At 51.2% G+C, this 17,893-nt stretch overlaps 3 protein-coding genes across 3 annotated transcripts; all 3 read left to right on the top strand.

Annotated features, from left to right (window-relative positions):
• Positions 1-5,748: 5,748 nt before the first annotated feature.
• Positions 5,749-8,163, top strand: LOC100899568 (alpha-tocopherol transfer protein). The gene is made up of 5 exons (XM_003745245.2): positions 5,749-5,861; positions 6,561-6,759; positions 6,922-7,220; positions 7,341-7,515; positions 7,659-8,163. The coding sequence occupies exons 1-5, from the start codon at positions 5,756-5,758 to the stop codon at positions 7,894-7,896; spliced, it is 1,017 nt and encodes a 338-aa protein (XP_003745293.1). The 5' UTR covers positions 5,749-5,755; the 3' UTR covers positions 7,897-8,163.
• Positions 8,164-8,573: 410 nt separating this feature from the next.
• LOC100899429 (probable cytidine deaminase) lies at positions 8,574-10,209 on the top strand. Its single transcript, XM_003745244.2, has 4 exons — positions 8,574-8,718; positions 8,959-9,029; positions 9,560-9,720; positions 9,900-10,209. Exons 1-4 carry the CDS (start codon positions 8,709-8,711, stop codon positions 10,078-10,080), a joined length of 423 nt encoding a protein of 140 aa, XP_003745292.1. The 5' UTR covers positions 8,574-8,708; the 3' UTR covers positions 10,081-10,209.
• A 1,690-nt stretch (positions 10,210-11,899) lies between these two features.
• On the top strand, positions 11,900-16,189 carry LOC100907035 (peptidyl-prolyl cis-trans isomerase FKBP62-like). Its single transcript, XM_003745297.1, has 5 exons — positions 11,900-12,016; positions 14,226-14,375; positions 14,579-14,752; positions 14,997-15,167; positions 16,040-16,189. The coding sequence occupies exons 1-5, from the start codon at positions 11,900-11,902 to the stop codon at positions 16,187-16,189; spliced, it is 762 nt and encodes a 253-aa protein (XP_003745345.1).
• Positions 16,190-17,893: the final 1,704 nt, after the last annotated feature.

The following is a 17,893-nucleotide window of genomic DNA, read 5'->3' as shown; positions in this document are numbered from 1 at the left end:
CTCGGTACCCTCGGAACCAGATAGTGCCTCTGCTTCGGTGTAGCGGAATAGACGCATGAATCGACGACGATGTATCGATCTTCTTAAGTTACCGGAATCGTGATCGTACAGGTTAGACTTGCAAGCTCAGAGGGTATAGACCGATTACGGTGGTGAGCTCCCAGGATTCGCCCCGAGGGTCCTGCGGACGAATCCCTCCGACCGCTTCGCAAGATACCGCGTTTCGACCTCTCCGAATACACTTGGCATGATGTATGGATGCACCGAATCGTCTATCTCTTCATGTGAGCGTGTCTGAGTGCTTGAAGAGTTCCATCTTGTACCCGAACTCGTCGAGAAAGGACGCATAAGGACGTGTTTGAGTCCGGAGTGCTCGTTTCATTCACACGAGGTTTGATATTATACGTACATAAAGCTATCGGATGATCTCCGACAACTAATTCTAAGCGCTCCGACCCACTCCGCTGTAAAAAGTCTGCCGGGAGTTTTGGCGGTTTTTCCGGAGGAATTTTACGATAAACATGGTGGTCTCCGTGTCGATGCATACGTCCCGGAGCTGTTCCCGGAAGAAAAATTGACTCATCCACTCGAGGAGCCGGGGCGTATGACTTCACCCGACCTGTAAATTGATCTTTCGCCAACACCGGTAGTGAATGAATGTGTAATTTAGTACAAATGCGAAATCGGACCTTGACAAGACATTTTTACACTTCGGGTCGGACGGAGGAGGATAGAGTAACAGACAACGAACGAACCACGTTGGTATGGACACAAATTGCGTTATTGTACATTGAATGAATCGATGAATAAAGTCAATACTGTGCGATGAAACCTATGACACGGCTCTCTGATCTGCTCGACGATCTTCAGTAATAATCAGATAAACACTCGGTTGTAAGAGAAGCACATCGAGTCGTAATTCAAGGTAAAACTCCAGCGAAAACTCCTTTCTGCGCTGGCTCGGGGACCATGATATGCATTTAATTATATTTAATTTTATATTATATTTAATTTTTGTAGCGGAGGCCACGTCCCTCCTCTCCTCCGCTTTCGACCGTGACCTTTCCGAGAGCATTCGATTCGCTCACGCCGCGGGTCCCCACAGTGGAGCTTGGCTACTCGTCCGCCCTGATGGAAACCTTGGCACCGTGCTCCGGAACTCATCCTTCTGAACCGCTTGTGGCCCCCGGCTTGAGATCCCTCTCTTTCCGGAAAATCTCTGCGCGTGCGGATCCACCGCAGACTCCGAGGGTTACCACCATCTAAGCTGCTCTTCGGTTTCCACGTTCAGACTGGCTCGCCACAACGCCGTCAATGACGTTCTTTCAAGAGCCGCTCGCCAGATGGGCATCGCATAACGCGTCGAGCCTCCACACCTGAATTCCTCTGACGAGATCCGCCCCGATGGCTTGATACTAACCCCCTGGCCTAGAGGAAAACTGCTGATTTGGGACGTCATCATTAGGAATACGAACGCTGCCAGCTACTCTAGTCTGGCGAGAACAGTGGGGGTGTTGGAGCCAAAGGCGAACGGGAAAAATTCAACCACTACGCTTGCCTTGCGAATATGTCGTAGAACCTCTCGTAATAGAGACCTACGGCGTTTGGGCTGACGAGGCTATGCTGCTCTCTAAAGAGATTGGCGAAAATCGGTCGGTAGGGTTCCTTCGACTACGGATGTCTCTGGAAGTCAAGAGGGGCAACGCACATATGATCCAACAGGCCCTCCGCGACGGACTCTTTCATATGTGACGATCACACCCATTCTGTCCCCTACCATGAGATAATAGTAAAGTTACACCTCGATGATGATGATATGTATCCTATATTTTGTATGAGCGTCACGAGCCAACATTATGAGCCTGAGCTTCTGAGAGTTCACAGTTGTGCGAGGGTCCCAGCCGGCCCACCGGGGCTTCGACATGGAAGGAGCTATCGGAAGGAATTATTAACTCTCGTGATTGTCGAGGATGGCGGTTCGTTTCAGATCTAACGCAGAATATACCAAAAACGTCGAATCAGCGTCACATTGTTTGAGACTACCTCAATCTGATGGACGAACAGTGGGAGCTCTCCGTTGCGAGATTCTATTTGGATAGGGAGAACACGTATTTGTTCCGGCTCGTCACCTATTGTGAACGTCAGAATTACTGAAGGGAGACCTCGGTCAGGATACGGGAATCCTGACCGGGCCACCCTCTGCCCAAGGCACTGATACTTGGTCGGCTGCTGGAGAAGCCCCCGTCATTGATTCTCAGTGTCAGTCACTCATGGCGATTGCCCCCTCCGGAAATCGTTTGAGCGAGTCTCAATATCGAGAGGATCAGATTCCGACGAGAGTCTTTTGGTGTTTAATCATCAAGGATCTCATTGATCGTTTCGAGTCAAGGTCTTTCTTTCTCGCCGACGAGATCATCTCGAAATTATCCCGGGAATATTCATCCTACCACGCAGCCGGATGAATGAGAATTCCCCTCTGTGCGAAACGAGAGCGGGTCGGAGAGAGCCAGGAGCAGAGTCCCGCACTTGGGAGCTCACGCTTTTCCCGTGAATGATCCGTCGTCGACCACGGCTTCTCGTGATGTGTAGGTCCTTCTGGCCAGAAGCGCGGTCTTTTTTGTGCTCTAATTCAGTGAAGAGATTCTCTCAGAATGAAGCAGCTGAGACTCCGAATAGCGTTTTGGACGTATACATGTCGACCAGCTTTTCCATCCGCGGAGAATCTGTTCGTCGCGAATGGTTCCACAGACAATCCGATCCTGACTAGGGCGCGATTGTTCGAATGGTCCGTTCCGAAAAGCATTGCTCTCTGCCGGTGGAGCGACGCCATTGATCTCAATCACGTCATTGTCAAGCTGCGCGGTGCTCGCCCACCACGTCGGGGAAAATTGCTCGTATATCATTTCCAGGAACTCTATCCTCCCGTGCTCGTATCGGAGAAGGATGAAGTGTCTTCTTACGGTAGTTCTCGTGCTCGTCGTGGCTGCTGAGTCCCATCGCAGAACGCCGCCTCATATCAGGTGTGCCGACGATGCCGGTGTGTCCAAAGAGACGATCGATCAACTGAAAGTCGTGTTCGCGAGACCGACTGGTCGTCCTCGCGAGCGTCCGACCCCGGAGCAAGTCAACGCCACGATGCAGGAGCTCAAGGCGAAAGTCAAAGCCTTGATCAGCGACACGACGCAATTCGCTGCGTTCGAGAAGTGCATGTTGGAGATGCGACCCAGAGCCAGGAAAGACCGCGGTTCGAGAACTCCAGGGGTCAGTGCAGAAACGACTACCGCAAACAGCTCGTGAATTCGAAAAATCGAGCCGACAATAAATATTAATCTAAGCCCGACGATGATTGATGATCCTTGTTCTGAATCGCAACCTGAAACGGGACAGGATCATTCTCTCGCATCAGCTCCGATCTATGGTGATACCTTCCCTTGGATTTTTCCCAGGAGCGGGATTGACTGATGATGTGATGATTGCTCACATCTAGAGTGCGACGTGGAGCCCCACTTAGTCGGAGCGGATGACGACTGAGTTATCGATATCTGGCTCGCTCCCCTCTCTTGAGGATGAGTGAGAATTGACGGATCGTCGTCAGGAAGCGGTAACTCCCCGACATCATCCCTGATATTCGGAAGGTAGACAAGCAGGTCTCAATCAGAGCATCGACCTCACGACTCTCCCATTGACGTCAAGCCAAGCTGTATTCGTTTCCCCCCTTTCGAATCTCCCCCGTCGAATTCAAATATCTTCTGGAACGAGCAGGGAGTATCACGGTGAATGATACCTCTGCGGCTCGATCCCCAGGCTCAGAGATTACGCTACTTGGGTGTATGTATTCTATATTCCCCCGTTTCCTTGTCACCCTGATTCTTGTATTAGCTCGAATTCCACGCGTCAATGTAATTGATCGATCATAAAGAGACGTAATCAATCGAGACATCATCTACCAGGATCGGAAAGCAAATAGTACAGTGATCCCGTAAAACGCGATCGAGTGAAATGCAGCCCCGTGATTGGGTCCTTCGAGGAGCTCGACCGAGCTCTTACGTATTGACGGAGAGCCCTGCTCAAAAATGTCCGCTCTCATAAATGCCGAGCTCAACGGGGTCGCTGCCCGATGGAGTCAAATCAAGCCACAGCGTACCATTTTAGCTCCTAGCCTCCCATCGCTACTGAACGAATCCCGCGGGCTTCATCTTCCGGACGGAATTTAGGAATGAGTTTTCCGTCGGGGGCTTTGAAGTTCGGTGCTGAGAATCATCCCCGTGTCACTTGAGAATCGGTTCGCTGCCGACCTATGTATAGCGAAGCCGCGAAACTACTCTTCAATCTAAATATGAATCTGTGTTAGATCAAAGCGGGGAACTTCAGAGGTTGGAGCCGAGCCGTATGGTGCCCTCTCTCCCTGCTAGAGGAAACAACGAGCGGAAGTCGGGAAATTTCGCCACAATATGTTCCACCGCTCTCTGCCAGCGAGCGGCGCGCGACGGCTGAGAGCTGAATCTCGGGGAGCTCAGTATGTTTCCCCAGAACGGGAAGCATTCAATTCTACGTTCGATCGTCAGTCCAAACCAAGCGAGAGACCAGAGCCCGTTCGCGGAAACGAAATCACAATGACTCCCTTCTCCCACTGCGGGAGAGTCGGGGTGGGCGGGCGCTGATTTTGATGAATTAGTTGCGGCTCATGTTCGTATTGTGGGATGCCGGGAGACACTTCAGCGCAGTGCAGATGGCTGAATCGCTCTGATAGCGAAACATCAGATTGATGAGACACTTCAGCGTAGTGCAGATGGCTGAACCGCTCTGATACCGAAACATCAGATTGATGAGACATTCCGGCGGGTCGTCGACGGCATTCGGAGAAACTTCGAAGGACGGCGTCCGTGGAGCCGGTCCAGGCGTTTCGTGGTTGGAGGCGGCGCTCTACATATGACCGAATCGACCTCGACGGCGGAGTGGATCCGTCGACGCCGTCCGGGATGGGAGCTTTGTTTGTTTGCTCGGAGCTCTACAATATTTTCAGTCATCAGAGACGAGTTTTCGGCGTGACACCCTGAGAACAGAGTGGGGTGCTCTGGAGTCAGAGTTTCGTTCTCGAGCCGAATCGGAGAAGCCTGATCGAGGGACCGAACGAGCTGAAGCGCGTTTGGTTCTCTTCATCCCTCAGCCTTGTCCCATGGAGGATAAGTTGCGTCATTGGGGTTAGAAATCTTCGAAGATCTCCATCCAAGGAAGCGGAATAAATGAAATGTCTCGCTCCATTCGATAATCTGATGTCCAATGCTTCCAATTAGACCCCTTCCCATTCGGGTTTTCCTCAGACATTCGGGCTCGTTCATCAATGAATTCAAGCTTTCCGGGTGGATCTTCGGATCGGGAGCGAACGTTCGCTTCCGATAATGTTGAACCATTTCTATTCATCGACATCAGGGGTTCGTACGTAGCGATCATATTTGAACTTCATCTGGGAGGGATCAGAAGAAAGATCATGTCCCGACCAGATTCTCGACGAATTTCTCGGTACTCTCGATCGTGATCCCTCTCATGAGCTTCAGGGCGGTGTTCGATAACCCGAAAGGACTGTTTCAGCTGAACTCTGGATGTTTCCTAACTTGGAGGAGATCTCCGACTGGGTCCGGGGCTCGGGGCATCAGCTACCGTAATTTGTTGTTGTAGTGACAGAGTTGAGCAGCGCATCCCACGATGCCCTCACCCAACCTCCTCGAACCCGGTGTTTCTCAAGTCGTCTCAATGCATGGTGCCCGGGTACCGGAGTCCCACAATCGAATCGCTTTCATTACGGGTGGCTTTTGCAGTAAACCCCAAATGCTTGAACATGGCTCCCCGGATTTCATCACAGAGTAAGTTGAGGATTATGATTTTTCTATCAGTGCCGTAAGTGGATTGTATCGGACAGACGCCCGACCCACGAACGTGGACGAGTTTGCCCATCTTACTTGCCAAGAGTCCCTGCTTGAAATGTTTCCAATCATTCCAAGATCTGGTTGCCGGCCAGAATGCCGCATGGATGGCCCTCGGCGGGCCGTTGAATGTTCTCGATCCTCTTGCTGACCAACTCGATAGCTTGGAGTCTGAGAACTTTGACCGCGCAGATGACTTAATTAGCAAGGAATCTGCCCTGGTTCACGTGGGAGTTTGCAATTCCCTCTGCGCGATGAGATAAGCTCATGCTGTTGGATCCTCGAGAATGGAGCTTCGGACAGTGCTCTGAATTTGCGAGATTCAAGCTTCCATGGTTCTGCCGGGAACAGATCTGAGGGCAAGGGGGGATCCACTTGCTTCAACTGCGACAGCCGTCCGGGTGCGCTGAAGTTCAGAGTCTGCAAAGGGTTGCCACCTTGCGAGACCTGGCCCCCGCAAGTCTTGCCACTGACGCATTAGTGTTCCCTTTCGGCTTGATTTCTTGGGTCGAGGATCCGACTCGCGAACATGATTCTTGAAAGGGTGTAGCTGAGTTTCCACGTTGGACAAGCCACGTTCGCATGAACGCGCGGTCTTTCCCCAAGTGATGCTTTACTAAAACAAATTCATTTTTCTAGATTGGTTGGAACTCCGAGACATCATGGATGCGAACGTGATCGATGAAGAACCCATTGTTCCTCCAGAGCTCAAGCCGATCGCTGAGTGCGAGCTCAACGAGACTCCCGAAAATCGATCCCGATGCATCGAAACCGTGTTGCAGCTCCTAAGCGAAGACAAGAGACTCAAATCAAGGGTCGATGATGCCTTTCTGATGCGGTATGTTCACTGTTTATCCAGAATCAGCACCCCATGAATCAGCGCGTTCAGTGGCCGAGTCTGTAGGATGAGGGTGAACTCGCGTCGGATAGCAGAGAGCCAAATAAATTGGAGCAATCATCGAGCTCATTCAAGCGATCCTCTTATGCCTCGCCCTTCTAGATTTCTCCGGCCCGCCAAGTTCAACCCGCACAGAGCTTGTAGGATGATCACGCGCTACTACAAGATGCGAGAGGAAGCGCCCGACATTTTCGAGAACAGATATACGCCCAGAGATCAATTACGATCCTTCGGCTTCAATCTTTGCACTGTTCTCCCACACAAAGACGCCCAGGGTCGTACGTTGTTCATCGTGCGAGCCGGGGCCTGGGATCCAAGTCAGCTGAGCAAAAAAGACTTCTTCATGTCCAGCCTCCTTATGATGGAACTCTCAATTCGTGATGTGCAAACACTCATCAAAGGTACGGACACAAAATTCTCCAACTTGTGCACTCATGTGACTGGAGTTAAAATGATCGATGTTCCCATGAGATCCTTGGTGCCTCCGAGGAATTTATTTGAAAAGTGACTTGAAATTCCAGGAACTGTGGTCATCATAGATATGGCCGGGCTGTCCTTGACGCATATCAAGAATTTCACGCCCAAGGATCTCAAGCGCATCGTGACCATGATCCAAGACTGCTTCCCGTGTCGGATCAAGGCGATTCACGTTGTGAACCAGCCGAACATTTTCTCCATCATCTGGGCCGTTGTTAGGTGAGAGTCTTGTGGAGAGAATCATTGAAAGTCTTCGTTCGGAGTTTTGGAGGCTCCCGCTTCGCAATGAACGGAGAAATTGCGTCGACTTGTCCATGCAACATGTTCAAGGTGGAAATTGACGCTCTATTTCTCCCTTCCAGCCAATTCCTGACAAGCAAAATCGCTAGCAGAGTGCACCTCCATGGCGAGAATCTCGAAGGATTATACCAGCAAGTGGACAGGAAGTTCCTCCCGGATATTCTTGGCGGACCGGAGCCTCTCGATTGTTCTCCGCGAGTCAAGGAGCTTCTCGACCTGAACGACGCCCTCTTCGAAGACGGAGCCTATGGCTACAGGGACTTCAAGGAGAACTATCGGTCGATGAAGCGGAGCTCGTAACGGGATTGAAGGGCGTGCCGCGGAGCCTACGGGCGACTGAAGTGCTGCGGCTGCTCATCTTTGCGATCAACACAGGACGAGAATCGCTGAGATCCATGAGCTTTGGAACAATTTTTGTGATGAAAGATATTCAGTCCTCTCGTTCGGGGACCGTATTGGAAGTCGAATTAAGAGCGATGCTATGTCGCCCCTTTGGAAAGGTTCTGAATTGCCATTTTCCCGCTGATTTCCACGCTGGAATCGATCAATAAGAATCGACTGTTATCTCCACTGAAATTGACTCTTTCCTCTTGCGCGTAATGGCATGTCATCCAGAGCTCTTAGCACAGCGGAAATCGTGGTCACCGGGAATGGCCGACTCGAGAATGACATCGAAACCTCGTCCTAAGGTCGAGAATAGACCGCGTCCTAGGGATAGATAAAAATCCTTCGATATGATCCCTGATGATCTAGTCTAGTGCAAGCGTCGAGCCTCCTGATTAGGGCTCTGCGCATCAAACCCTATCTCTAAGCTCTCGTTTCTCCCCATTCGTGCTAATGAGATATCTTTATGCTTGACCGAGTAACAGGCTTAGGAATTCGAGACTGTTTACTAGGGTTTTGAGAGAGGAAAACCGGAGCCTCTCTCTTACGCGCGGAAACGAGTAAGGGAGGGGAACCTAAAACAGAGTACTGTGTCACTCAACTCTTCCTCGCACTAAAACGGACACAGGCGGTGCAAACCCTCTTCTGCTCCCAGGATATCTTCAGCACGAGACAACCTCTTTGTGTGAAGGGTGTCCTCATTCGGCTTCGAGCCACAAAGATCAAAGATGGCGACAGGTCGGTCGATAAAAACATCTGGTTCGACTCTAGCACGGAGAGAGCTTGTTTTGGTTCAAAACCCAATCATTGCTTTCCACTTGCTTCCGCTCTTCTGATGTGCCATGTGTCGGAAAAGAACGGACGGGTCGAGGATCCCTGCCCTATAGTGGTGCTTGATCTATTTCTTATGGATGCAGCCATCGGCATGGGGAACGACCGTCTGTCATGAAGCTAATATATCGAATGCTTCGATTTCAGAAAACGAGCTGGAACTCCTCTTGAAGGCTGCTCACGAAGCGAAGGAAAATTCCTATAGTCCTTATTCGAAAGTGAGTTTGATTTGGCAGCCTGGGAAAGATCATCCGTCGTATCAGCCGGATTTTGAGACTCTTTGCCGTACTCGACGACGATCAGAAAGGCCAGACATTTTTCTGCACGTCGCGTCGCACGACCTGGATGAATAAAAATTCCCTACCGATCGGGGGAAACCTGTATCAGTACGAGTTCTTCTCGGTGAGCGGAATACGTGGCGCCTGCTGCGAGAATCCTTGTACACCTTGAGAATGAAGACAAGGAGTAATGAATAGCGTGAACGCGGACGAGCAGGAGACCGTTGCCGTGCCGCAGGGCTGCACCCTGGATGCACGTTGATCGGACCTCCCCTTGAAGATCATTAGGAACTTTCCACGTTCCCTCGGACGCATCATCGTTACCTCTTTTTATCTCATCCGAAATCGCTGATTCACGGGAAAGCTCCTGGAAGCAACACATGCGGAACGACACGCCCGATCAACTCCCGTATCGTGATGATGAGACATTCTCAGGAGCTCTTCCATAACGGAGAGATTTTGCTTTCAAGGTCAAGGTCGGTGCGGCGGTTCTGACGCAGTGCGGGAAAATCCTATCCGGTGCGAACGTGGAATGCGCAAGTTACGGGCTGGGTGTCTGTGCTGAACGCGGTCTCCTCACACACGCAGCATCCAGGGGCTTCAGAAGTTTCAAGACGATAGTCGTCGTGTCGTGAGTTTCGAGTTTCGAGGAGCTCCCGGAGCTGCTAATGGACACGCTCCGGGAATTCAAGACACGGCCTTGTTGTTTCCGGAGGGAGCATCCCTGAGGTTCCCATAAACATTCTTCCGGAGAATATCCTGCCAGTAGCCGTTCAAATACCGATTCGGTCGAAAAGTCTCACGTTTCAGGAATTTGCCCGAAATAACTCCATGCGGCGCGTGTCGACAATTCATCGTCGAGTTCGGAACGGATATTGAGGTTTACACAGACTGTCCGGTGGACGGACGCGGCAAACCGAGGAAGTTCGGTATATTGGAGCTATTGCCCGGAGCGTTTACTCCCCGATCTCTTGGAACATCAGGGAGCTGATTCAAATGTATATATATATATACGCGTGACGTGTTGCTAATATCTGACTCGGAGCTGTACCCCAATATGTTTGATCTGACCTCGTGGAATCCCGGGGATTGTGGAAGCGTAATAAAGTCACGCATCGAGAGCAAATTCATCCGGATGCTTCAGAAACCGAAGGTCAAACGAAATCCACAAGTGGGCCTGCTGCCCGGAGGAATCCATGCTCCCCTTTCTCAAAGAGCCATTAGTATCCTCAGATGATCTCCCGTCCCGCGAGACGCGAGACGTCATACAGCTAGACCCATTTTTCACTCTAAGATTCCCGTGGGAAATTGCGTCGGAGGGGAATCAGTTGTTCACAGCAAAGGAAGGGTACAAAGAGTAGTTTCGTCGAGAAGATTCGTCAGAATCACGGAATGATGCGGAGTTGAAAAGGAAATCACAAAGAAATTTTTCCGCGGCATGCCGGTTCGATAGCGCTCTTCCGGTTCCGCTGGTGGGATCAGTTCAGTTTCCTTGCCTGCGAGTTCTTGTGCGTGAAGCCTGAGACCGATTTCTTCGAGGCTCGCTTTTCAGTTTCGGCACAACAGCTGTTTCTCTTTCAGGAAGCTGCATCTCTAACGAGATCCGAAAAGATAATCAAATATGTACATGTGTGAAAAGCTTCGCGGAACCCGTCAGTCGGATACATCGTCGTAGCGTGAGGAGGAGTGGTGCCTCTTGTAGAGTCGCTCTCGACTATGTTTTCAATTATGTCGGTTGGGCATCATCTTCCGACATGATTCATCATCACGAGAAACTTAGACACGAGAGAACCTAGCATGACGTGCCTGAATTATTTTGTTCATTCCTTTTCAATTCATATGCAGGTTCTTATATCCATGGCTCCGATCCTCCCATTCAAAAGCTCCCTTGGGTGTGTCACCAAGCGAACGGCGAACCTTGACGCAGTTTCGACGTTAGCGGAAACGGTGCATCGAGATATTCCCACCCTCAAGCTCACGGAATTTCAGATCGGGACGCATCCATTTCCCCGATTTCAGCTTTCCAGCAGAGGAACGCTCCGTTTTTCCCCGATCAAGCCGCCGCGCAGGAATTAGGTAATCGACGAATGGAAATTGACAGGACAGCCAGCTTCAATGATCAGATGACTGCGCACCAGGTCCGAGCGAGGCTGAAGAACAATGGCTTTAGCACCTCCCCACGAAGCGAGGCGACCCTTCGATGGAATTCGGTCTGGGTGAAGTTCACCTCGAGGAATACCGCTGTCGGAGATCCTCTCCGCGCATCGTCAGCGCCTGCACCGACACAGCCCAATTTTGGCGCTCCGCTGGGATCTCGAGCCGAACAGCTGGGGGAGACCCGATGAACTTTCAGAGCGGAGTTGGAGCTCGAGAGCCTCGGTCGCTCCGCTGGACTACATGTGTGCCAGCTGAATAGAAAGTTTGGAGTCGCATTATTGCGGTGCCGTCCCGACTAACAAACAGGTGATTGTTTGCGAGGTTCAAGATCCGTCGCCATAGAAGGGCTTTCCTCAAAAAATCGCGCAAAAGAACCCGGAGTTCCTTCTTTTCTGTCAGATGAGTGGCGCCTGAATTCCGGACTCAGAAAACCCAGCTGTTCCGGCATTCCGGTGTCGTGGAAATCAAACCAGTCTCAACATTGGATGATTCAGTGACTGGTCGTGAGAGCGAAGGGTCGTGTTTACGCTCCGTTTCCGAAGTTAGGCCCCGGAATTCAATGAATCGTGTCTGATTGTTCCGATTGCTCAGGATCGATTTTTGACCTAGGTCACAAACGGAGAAACAACGCTCTGTCGTTGGCAAAACCCCCGATGGAAGCCGTTCGGAAAGTTCTTCAGGAAGGCGACGAATACGACCTGCCGACGGATGGCGCCGAATGCCTCATTGAAGTCATGGAGGATCCTGATTCCATGTTCCCCGAGAAAGAGGTCAGTGAAAAAAGTTTAGGAAATATATATTCGGAATTCGCGGTCGGGAGGAGGGGCGACGCTTACCCCCCGTGGCCTCAACGCGGGTCGTACCGCTGCTCTCACCAGAGGTCACCGTCCGCGCTCTCTGCCCGTGGTCCTGGCAGAAAAGTTCTCGAATAATAGTTTTATAGATGACCTCGTTCGTGACGACGAGTCAGTTTGTCAAATTGACAGAGCTTACCGGTGTCGATCGATCAAGACCGCTCGCCGCCAACTTCGATCTCACGGCCGCACCGATCTCAGGCTTACGAGCGAACGGAACTCAAAGCGAAAAAAATCGAGATGGGTCTCTAATGAGAGCTCTCATAAACTCCATTAGTGATAAAGGAATTTTGTAGCGAGGTCCTGGTATTGATGGAAATCTCAGCAGCGGGGGCGGCTATCTATCTCTTGCGAAATTCGTCGATGAGCAACAAAGATTCTAGAGGAGCATTGGGGTGGTCAGATTTCTTTCCATCAATCAGTGGGGCTTATTATATCTCGAATGAGATGAAGAGACGGATTTCTCCGATGAGCGCGCCATGCGGAAAAAATCCTAGGAACTTCGGTCGCGCTCCTCGGGTCGGCTCCGCCGTTGAATAATTGACGAGGAATGACACCGCCAGACGTTCCTGAGGGTACAAACTTGATCCTAGAATGGATTTTTGTACGTCCATCTAAACTTGATAAAGCAATCACACCGTATTAGTGTCCGAAGCAAGGAAACAACGGCCGCTCTATCGAAGTCGATCCTCGCGTAAAAATCGAAGCAAACCATCGATTGCCTGATCAATGATGTATCTGGCTGTTCGGATTGCTGAGTCATGGCTTTCCATTACTAGTGGATCCGCTCCGAGTAGGTGGCTCTCGGGAGCAAGCCCTACAGAGAAAATATTGTACGGAGCACTCCTGCGCTCGTAAAATTCCAGGAGCGGAGGGAACTAAGCCTCGACCACCTCGTCAGCAATACCATCAGTATGCAGTGAGGGCACACTCGTTCTGATGTTGTGCGAGGCCTCATTTGGGGACTTCCTGCTCCCTTGCGACTCGAACATCGATCGAAATGAGCGGAAATGACTTTTTAGCGCATTAGGCCGTGAAGTCAGAGTTCGCCAGATCCGGTCAACTCACGCGCTTTACGTGCAACGACCCGAAGGATCGTGTCTGTGCTGGCGACTCCGCACCATGAACGCTCCTTAAAGATGATACGTCAACGAGCACAGATATATATTGTGCGGGCTCTCTTGGATAGCCAGAAAAAGAGAGAAGAAAACCATTCATCTCGAGCGGATATGCGTCCATTGAATGTTAGCAAGACTCGTACATTGATCTCGATCCCAACGCGACAAGTTAATGGCGTACTGGCAGGACGACCCGTCGTAGAGGAATCGATGCGTTGGATGATACGCATGACATCGGAAAGAGACGCCGCTGAATCGATACGTTGGATAGCGCGGACACACTCCGTCACCGTATCACCCTCACCGAGGGAACCGTCTTGGGAATCACCGAAGTCCGAGCGAACAGAATAGCAGGCGGCGGGTATTGATCGGAAAGTCCGGGAATAAATTCAGCGGAAGAAAGAAGGGTCCGCGGGGAGCCTGGACTCGAAAGCTGTTTGTTGGCTACTACGTTACCAACTGGCCCCGCTATACGTGAGCTAATGAGCTATACGTACTCACAACAGCCGCTGCAACGACCTCGGGGACTCACCGGATGCGTTTGAAGACCATGAATATATTACAAAACGACCGCCGCTTCTGTGCTGTACCCGTGCGGTGGTCGAGCTTTACTCAGTACTCGTGCGTAGGAGGACAAGTTTTTGCAGGGTACCTGTTTGTTTTTATGCGTACCTTATCCTTCGTTGCCTACGTACTACGTACATACAGACAAGCGTCTGAACACACCAACTAGAGCCCACGCGAACAAACACTTGAACTCGGATAGAACAGACGCCAACGCAAACTCATCAACACTTTCATACGGTCGCGCACTCGAGGCTCACTGAACGCAATTCCAATGTTTCCTCTAGCGGCTATGTGTTGGTGGGGAATGGGCCGCTATCGTTGATACTGAGAGCCGCGATCGTCATTGACAACAGACGGGGGGTCGCCGCAGATCTTGGAATGCAATTATTCCGGGAAAACTTCTAATGTATTCTTCGTCATCGGGTTCTTACCCTCAACAGACGGTTCTCACCCTCGGAGACGCCAGCACAGACGAAAGGCTTGCCCTGGAACAAGCCATCATGAAGATGAGGCCCGGAGAGGTTGACGAAATCCGCATTGGAAACAAGACTACAACATTCAAACTGGTCGCTTTCAACAGTGGCCTCAAGGTCAGTTCATGTTCGATTTGTTTACGTCGCCTGATGATTATTCCGTTCGAAACTGTCCACAACAGGCCTCTGGGGCGCTGGACTTCCGCGCTTGCTCAGTGAGCCGATTAATTTGTGAACTCATCCGCTCGGTTTGAAAGTTCCTCTCGGGATGCATCGAGGTCCACTGTCCAGGAACTAAACTCTTCCCGCTCTCCCCGAAGGTTTTCGAGATGAGTACGACTGAAAAATGGCGACTGGCGAATTGGCACAAGGACAATGGAGTGACTCTGTTCAAAGATGGAAGGGTGGATTGGGCCTTCAGAAGATTTTCATTGGCTCTTAAGTACATCATATCTCTCGCACACGACGTTCCTTCAAGCGAACACGACGATGAGGTGAGTTCGAGCATCGTGGAAATAGAATCGTCGATGAACTTCCCGAAGCTCTCCCGTTCGAGGATGTTTCCCAACAATCGTTGCCGGTCGGTAGATGTCGCCGGAGTTTCGTGCGACCTCCCGAATTCGAAATGCGTCGATTGCGTCGTAGGGCAACGATCGAGTGAGAAGTTTTGGGGACACGTCGTTGATTGAATCCTTCTCGAAGCAGATCAGTCAGCAACTTGGCAATTTACCGTTTCAGGACATGAATATTAATCGGCTTCGGATGCTTGTCTATTTGAACCTGTGTGCCTGTCAACTTAAAGCGGAGAGTTTCGATTTCGCCGTTGTGAACGCTACGAAAGCCCTGGAAATCGATTCGAAGAATGCTAAAGCTCTTTTTCGACGCGGGACTGGTCTGATGCATCTACAGGTGAGTAGCGACCGTTCTTGTTCGACATGACAGGATGCTCACTCGATACATGCCCATTTGTTCGCTCGCATGCTTGCCTGCTCGCTTGCTCGTTTGTCTGTCGACCGGTCTGTCCGGCCGTCGGGCCGCTTCACGAATGCAAGTAGTCGATTCAGATGAAATATTCATGAACTCCTTTTGTGTTCTGCCGACGACGGCGCTTCCCTCTGAGGATCCTTTATACAGCCGACCTCCTGTTCACTGGTAGAGCGGGGTCTTTCTTGGGATCGTGAGAGTGCGCGCGCGCCTCATTTCTCCTCCATCACGGACGATTCGAAACGAATCCGATTGGAGGAATTCCGGATCTCGACAGAGAATCCGAGACAGGGGCGCGATAGCATTCGAATGAAAGACCAGAGGAGGGAAGTCTGGCAACGTCTGGCGTCACGAATCCTTTCCCCGAGGAGAATTCAACTTGCTTATCGTTGTTCCGTCATTGTTGGCGGCTTGGCGCTGCGCCAGCTCTGCTGAGCTCGGCAGGGGAAAAAATACAGAGCGCTGGCATGAGCAGTCCGCCTTCCACGTATGGAAAAAAAACGGTCTATTTAGCGCATGCCCGAAAGTCTCCGACGCGAGTCAAAAGTTCGCAGGGGATAAGTCTCCGAAAGGCTCTAGCTTCAGACTCGAGGCGGACTTCTCGACTCCGTCCGTTGCTATTGCTCGGTGTCGGGTTGCGTTTTTGACAATGCTACCGACCCGCCCTTCTGGGAGAATAAATCCTGAAGTCGCCTGCTTCCAAAGTCCTCCGGAACGTACTAGCTAAGAGCGAGGACTGTGGAGCAATGTCAGTCTCCCCGGCCTCCATACTCATCTACCTTCTACGAATATTCCAGGAGTACGAGCGATCTCTCGAGGATTTGAAGCTCGCCCTGGAGCTCGAGCCCGGCAACACACAAATATTGTCAGCTCTACAGGATCTGAAGAATCGTATGGGTTCACTTGATGCCAAAGTCGCAGCCGCCATGAAGAAGATGTTCCAGTGAGAGTGTCTGAAAAGCACGGAGAATACGTACCGAGAGAGGGGAGAAACGGCAACGACGATAGCACGAGAAGTCGACGGGAGGATGGGGGACAAAAGACAAGGAAAGGGGGGAATGGCTTTTATTAGGAGAGCGCAGAGGGAAAAAAAGAAAAGTTCTCCCTTCTGACGAAATCGTAACTTCCCAATCTCGCGACGTCGATTTCGAACAAATTTCACTCGTCTGCCCCACGCTTTCGATTCGGATGTAGTAACGTCAATCCCAGCGCGTCCGCTGCGAAATTCCAGTCGATGGGGTCCAATATCTGGCCGCCCACACTGAATCGTATTGATCTATTGACCGCGCAGTTCTTGACATGCTTTCTCTCGAGTAGGACAAGGCTTCGTTGGCTGTGTTCGAGAGTGTGTCTGTCACTCTTTCTCATTTCGTGTTTTCTCCTGCTTCTCTGGCCATCGCCGTTATTGCAAATACACATCTCGCCGGCAGTTCGACCGACAATCGCGCTTCTATGAGTATGTATGCTTTCGACTGATCGGGAGCCCACCTAGACGAGCTGCTTGAGAACACGCGAGACCATCCAGGCGTGAATTGGCTGAGCGAAGATAATAGAGTAATCTACGGAGTATGCGAGAGCCGATCTCACGGACGCGAAAACGATCGAGCGAGCTCGACATCGATAGATTGGCGCGGGCTCGGCCAACGTTGCAGCATTCCGCCATTCTCCCTCGGTCGTTCCGCGATACTCCATGGGAATTCGGGCAATCATCCTAAGGTTTGGGGCTCCGGAGCGAGTCTCAATCGACGACAGTGAGCCATGGAAGACCCCAACGTACATAGATCGAAAAGTCCCATCGCAAGCACATTCTCCTTCGGCTGGGCAGCTCCTGTGAGCTGTTGGGGAAGACCTTCTTTGAGGAAATGAATCGTTCGCGAGTCTTCGAGCAAAAGGTCTCTGTCAGTCGAAGTACCCCTTTCGTATCTCAGCAATCGGGGCCATTACTATGATTGCATCGATGGGCTCCCGTTCAACTCCGCCAAGGTCTCGAGCAATAGGTGCTGCAAGGTTTGCCCCGGGATTTTTCCACGGACCGACTCAAGCGAAAATGCAACTCAACCACAATCTCCCACCGTATCGTCGATGCTGGCTATCCAATCCGTCCATCCATTGAGCGATCCTCCGTATCTTTACGATGAGCATGCTCGAATGAGCCCTCAAGTCACCCTCATTCCGGGAACTCCGGTAATGAAGCTACGGCATGTCCCCCTGTATTCATTCTCCGAGTGACTTGCTCAATACAAGCCTACAAGGATCGCGGAACCCGGTCCATCATCAGAAATATAAGCCCAGCATCACGTAGATACAACCCGGCTTGGGGATCTCTCGGACGTAATCGACCGGTATTAGGTCCAGAGGATCCGATCACGTATAGAAGGATTTTTCCTAGTTCCATTGTCTGCCTGTCGTTTTTTATCAAGCCTGGTGAATAGCGTTCTGCTCGCTGGACTCATACATATGAGCGCCGCTCTGTTGCGGGGACACACTTGCCACAGCGACGGCTCTTCTGCTACGTTCCATGGTAAAAACACTGCACAGCGAAACAAAGACTTACACAGCAGCTGCATCGGCGGGGAATGTTAATCACTGGCGTGGAATATCCTTGAGTCATTTTTTCCCTTTGTTCGCGAGATTTCCCTAAGAAAGGAGAG

This window comes from Galendromus occidentalis, unplaced genomic scaffold, assembly GCF_000255335.2.
Source record: "Galendromus occidentalis unplaced genomic scaffold, Mocc_1.1 scf7180000077480, whole genome shotgun sequence".
Lineage (NCBI taxonomy): Eukaryota > Metazoa > Arthropoda > Arachnida > Mesostigmata > Phytoseiidae > Galendromus > Galendromus occidentalis.
Note: the sequence above shows the minus strand (reverse complement) of the source record. Positions and strands in the feature narration are given on the sequence as shown.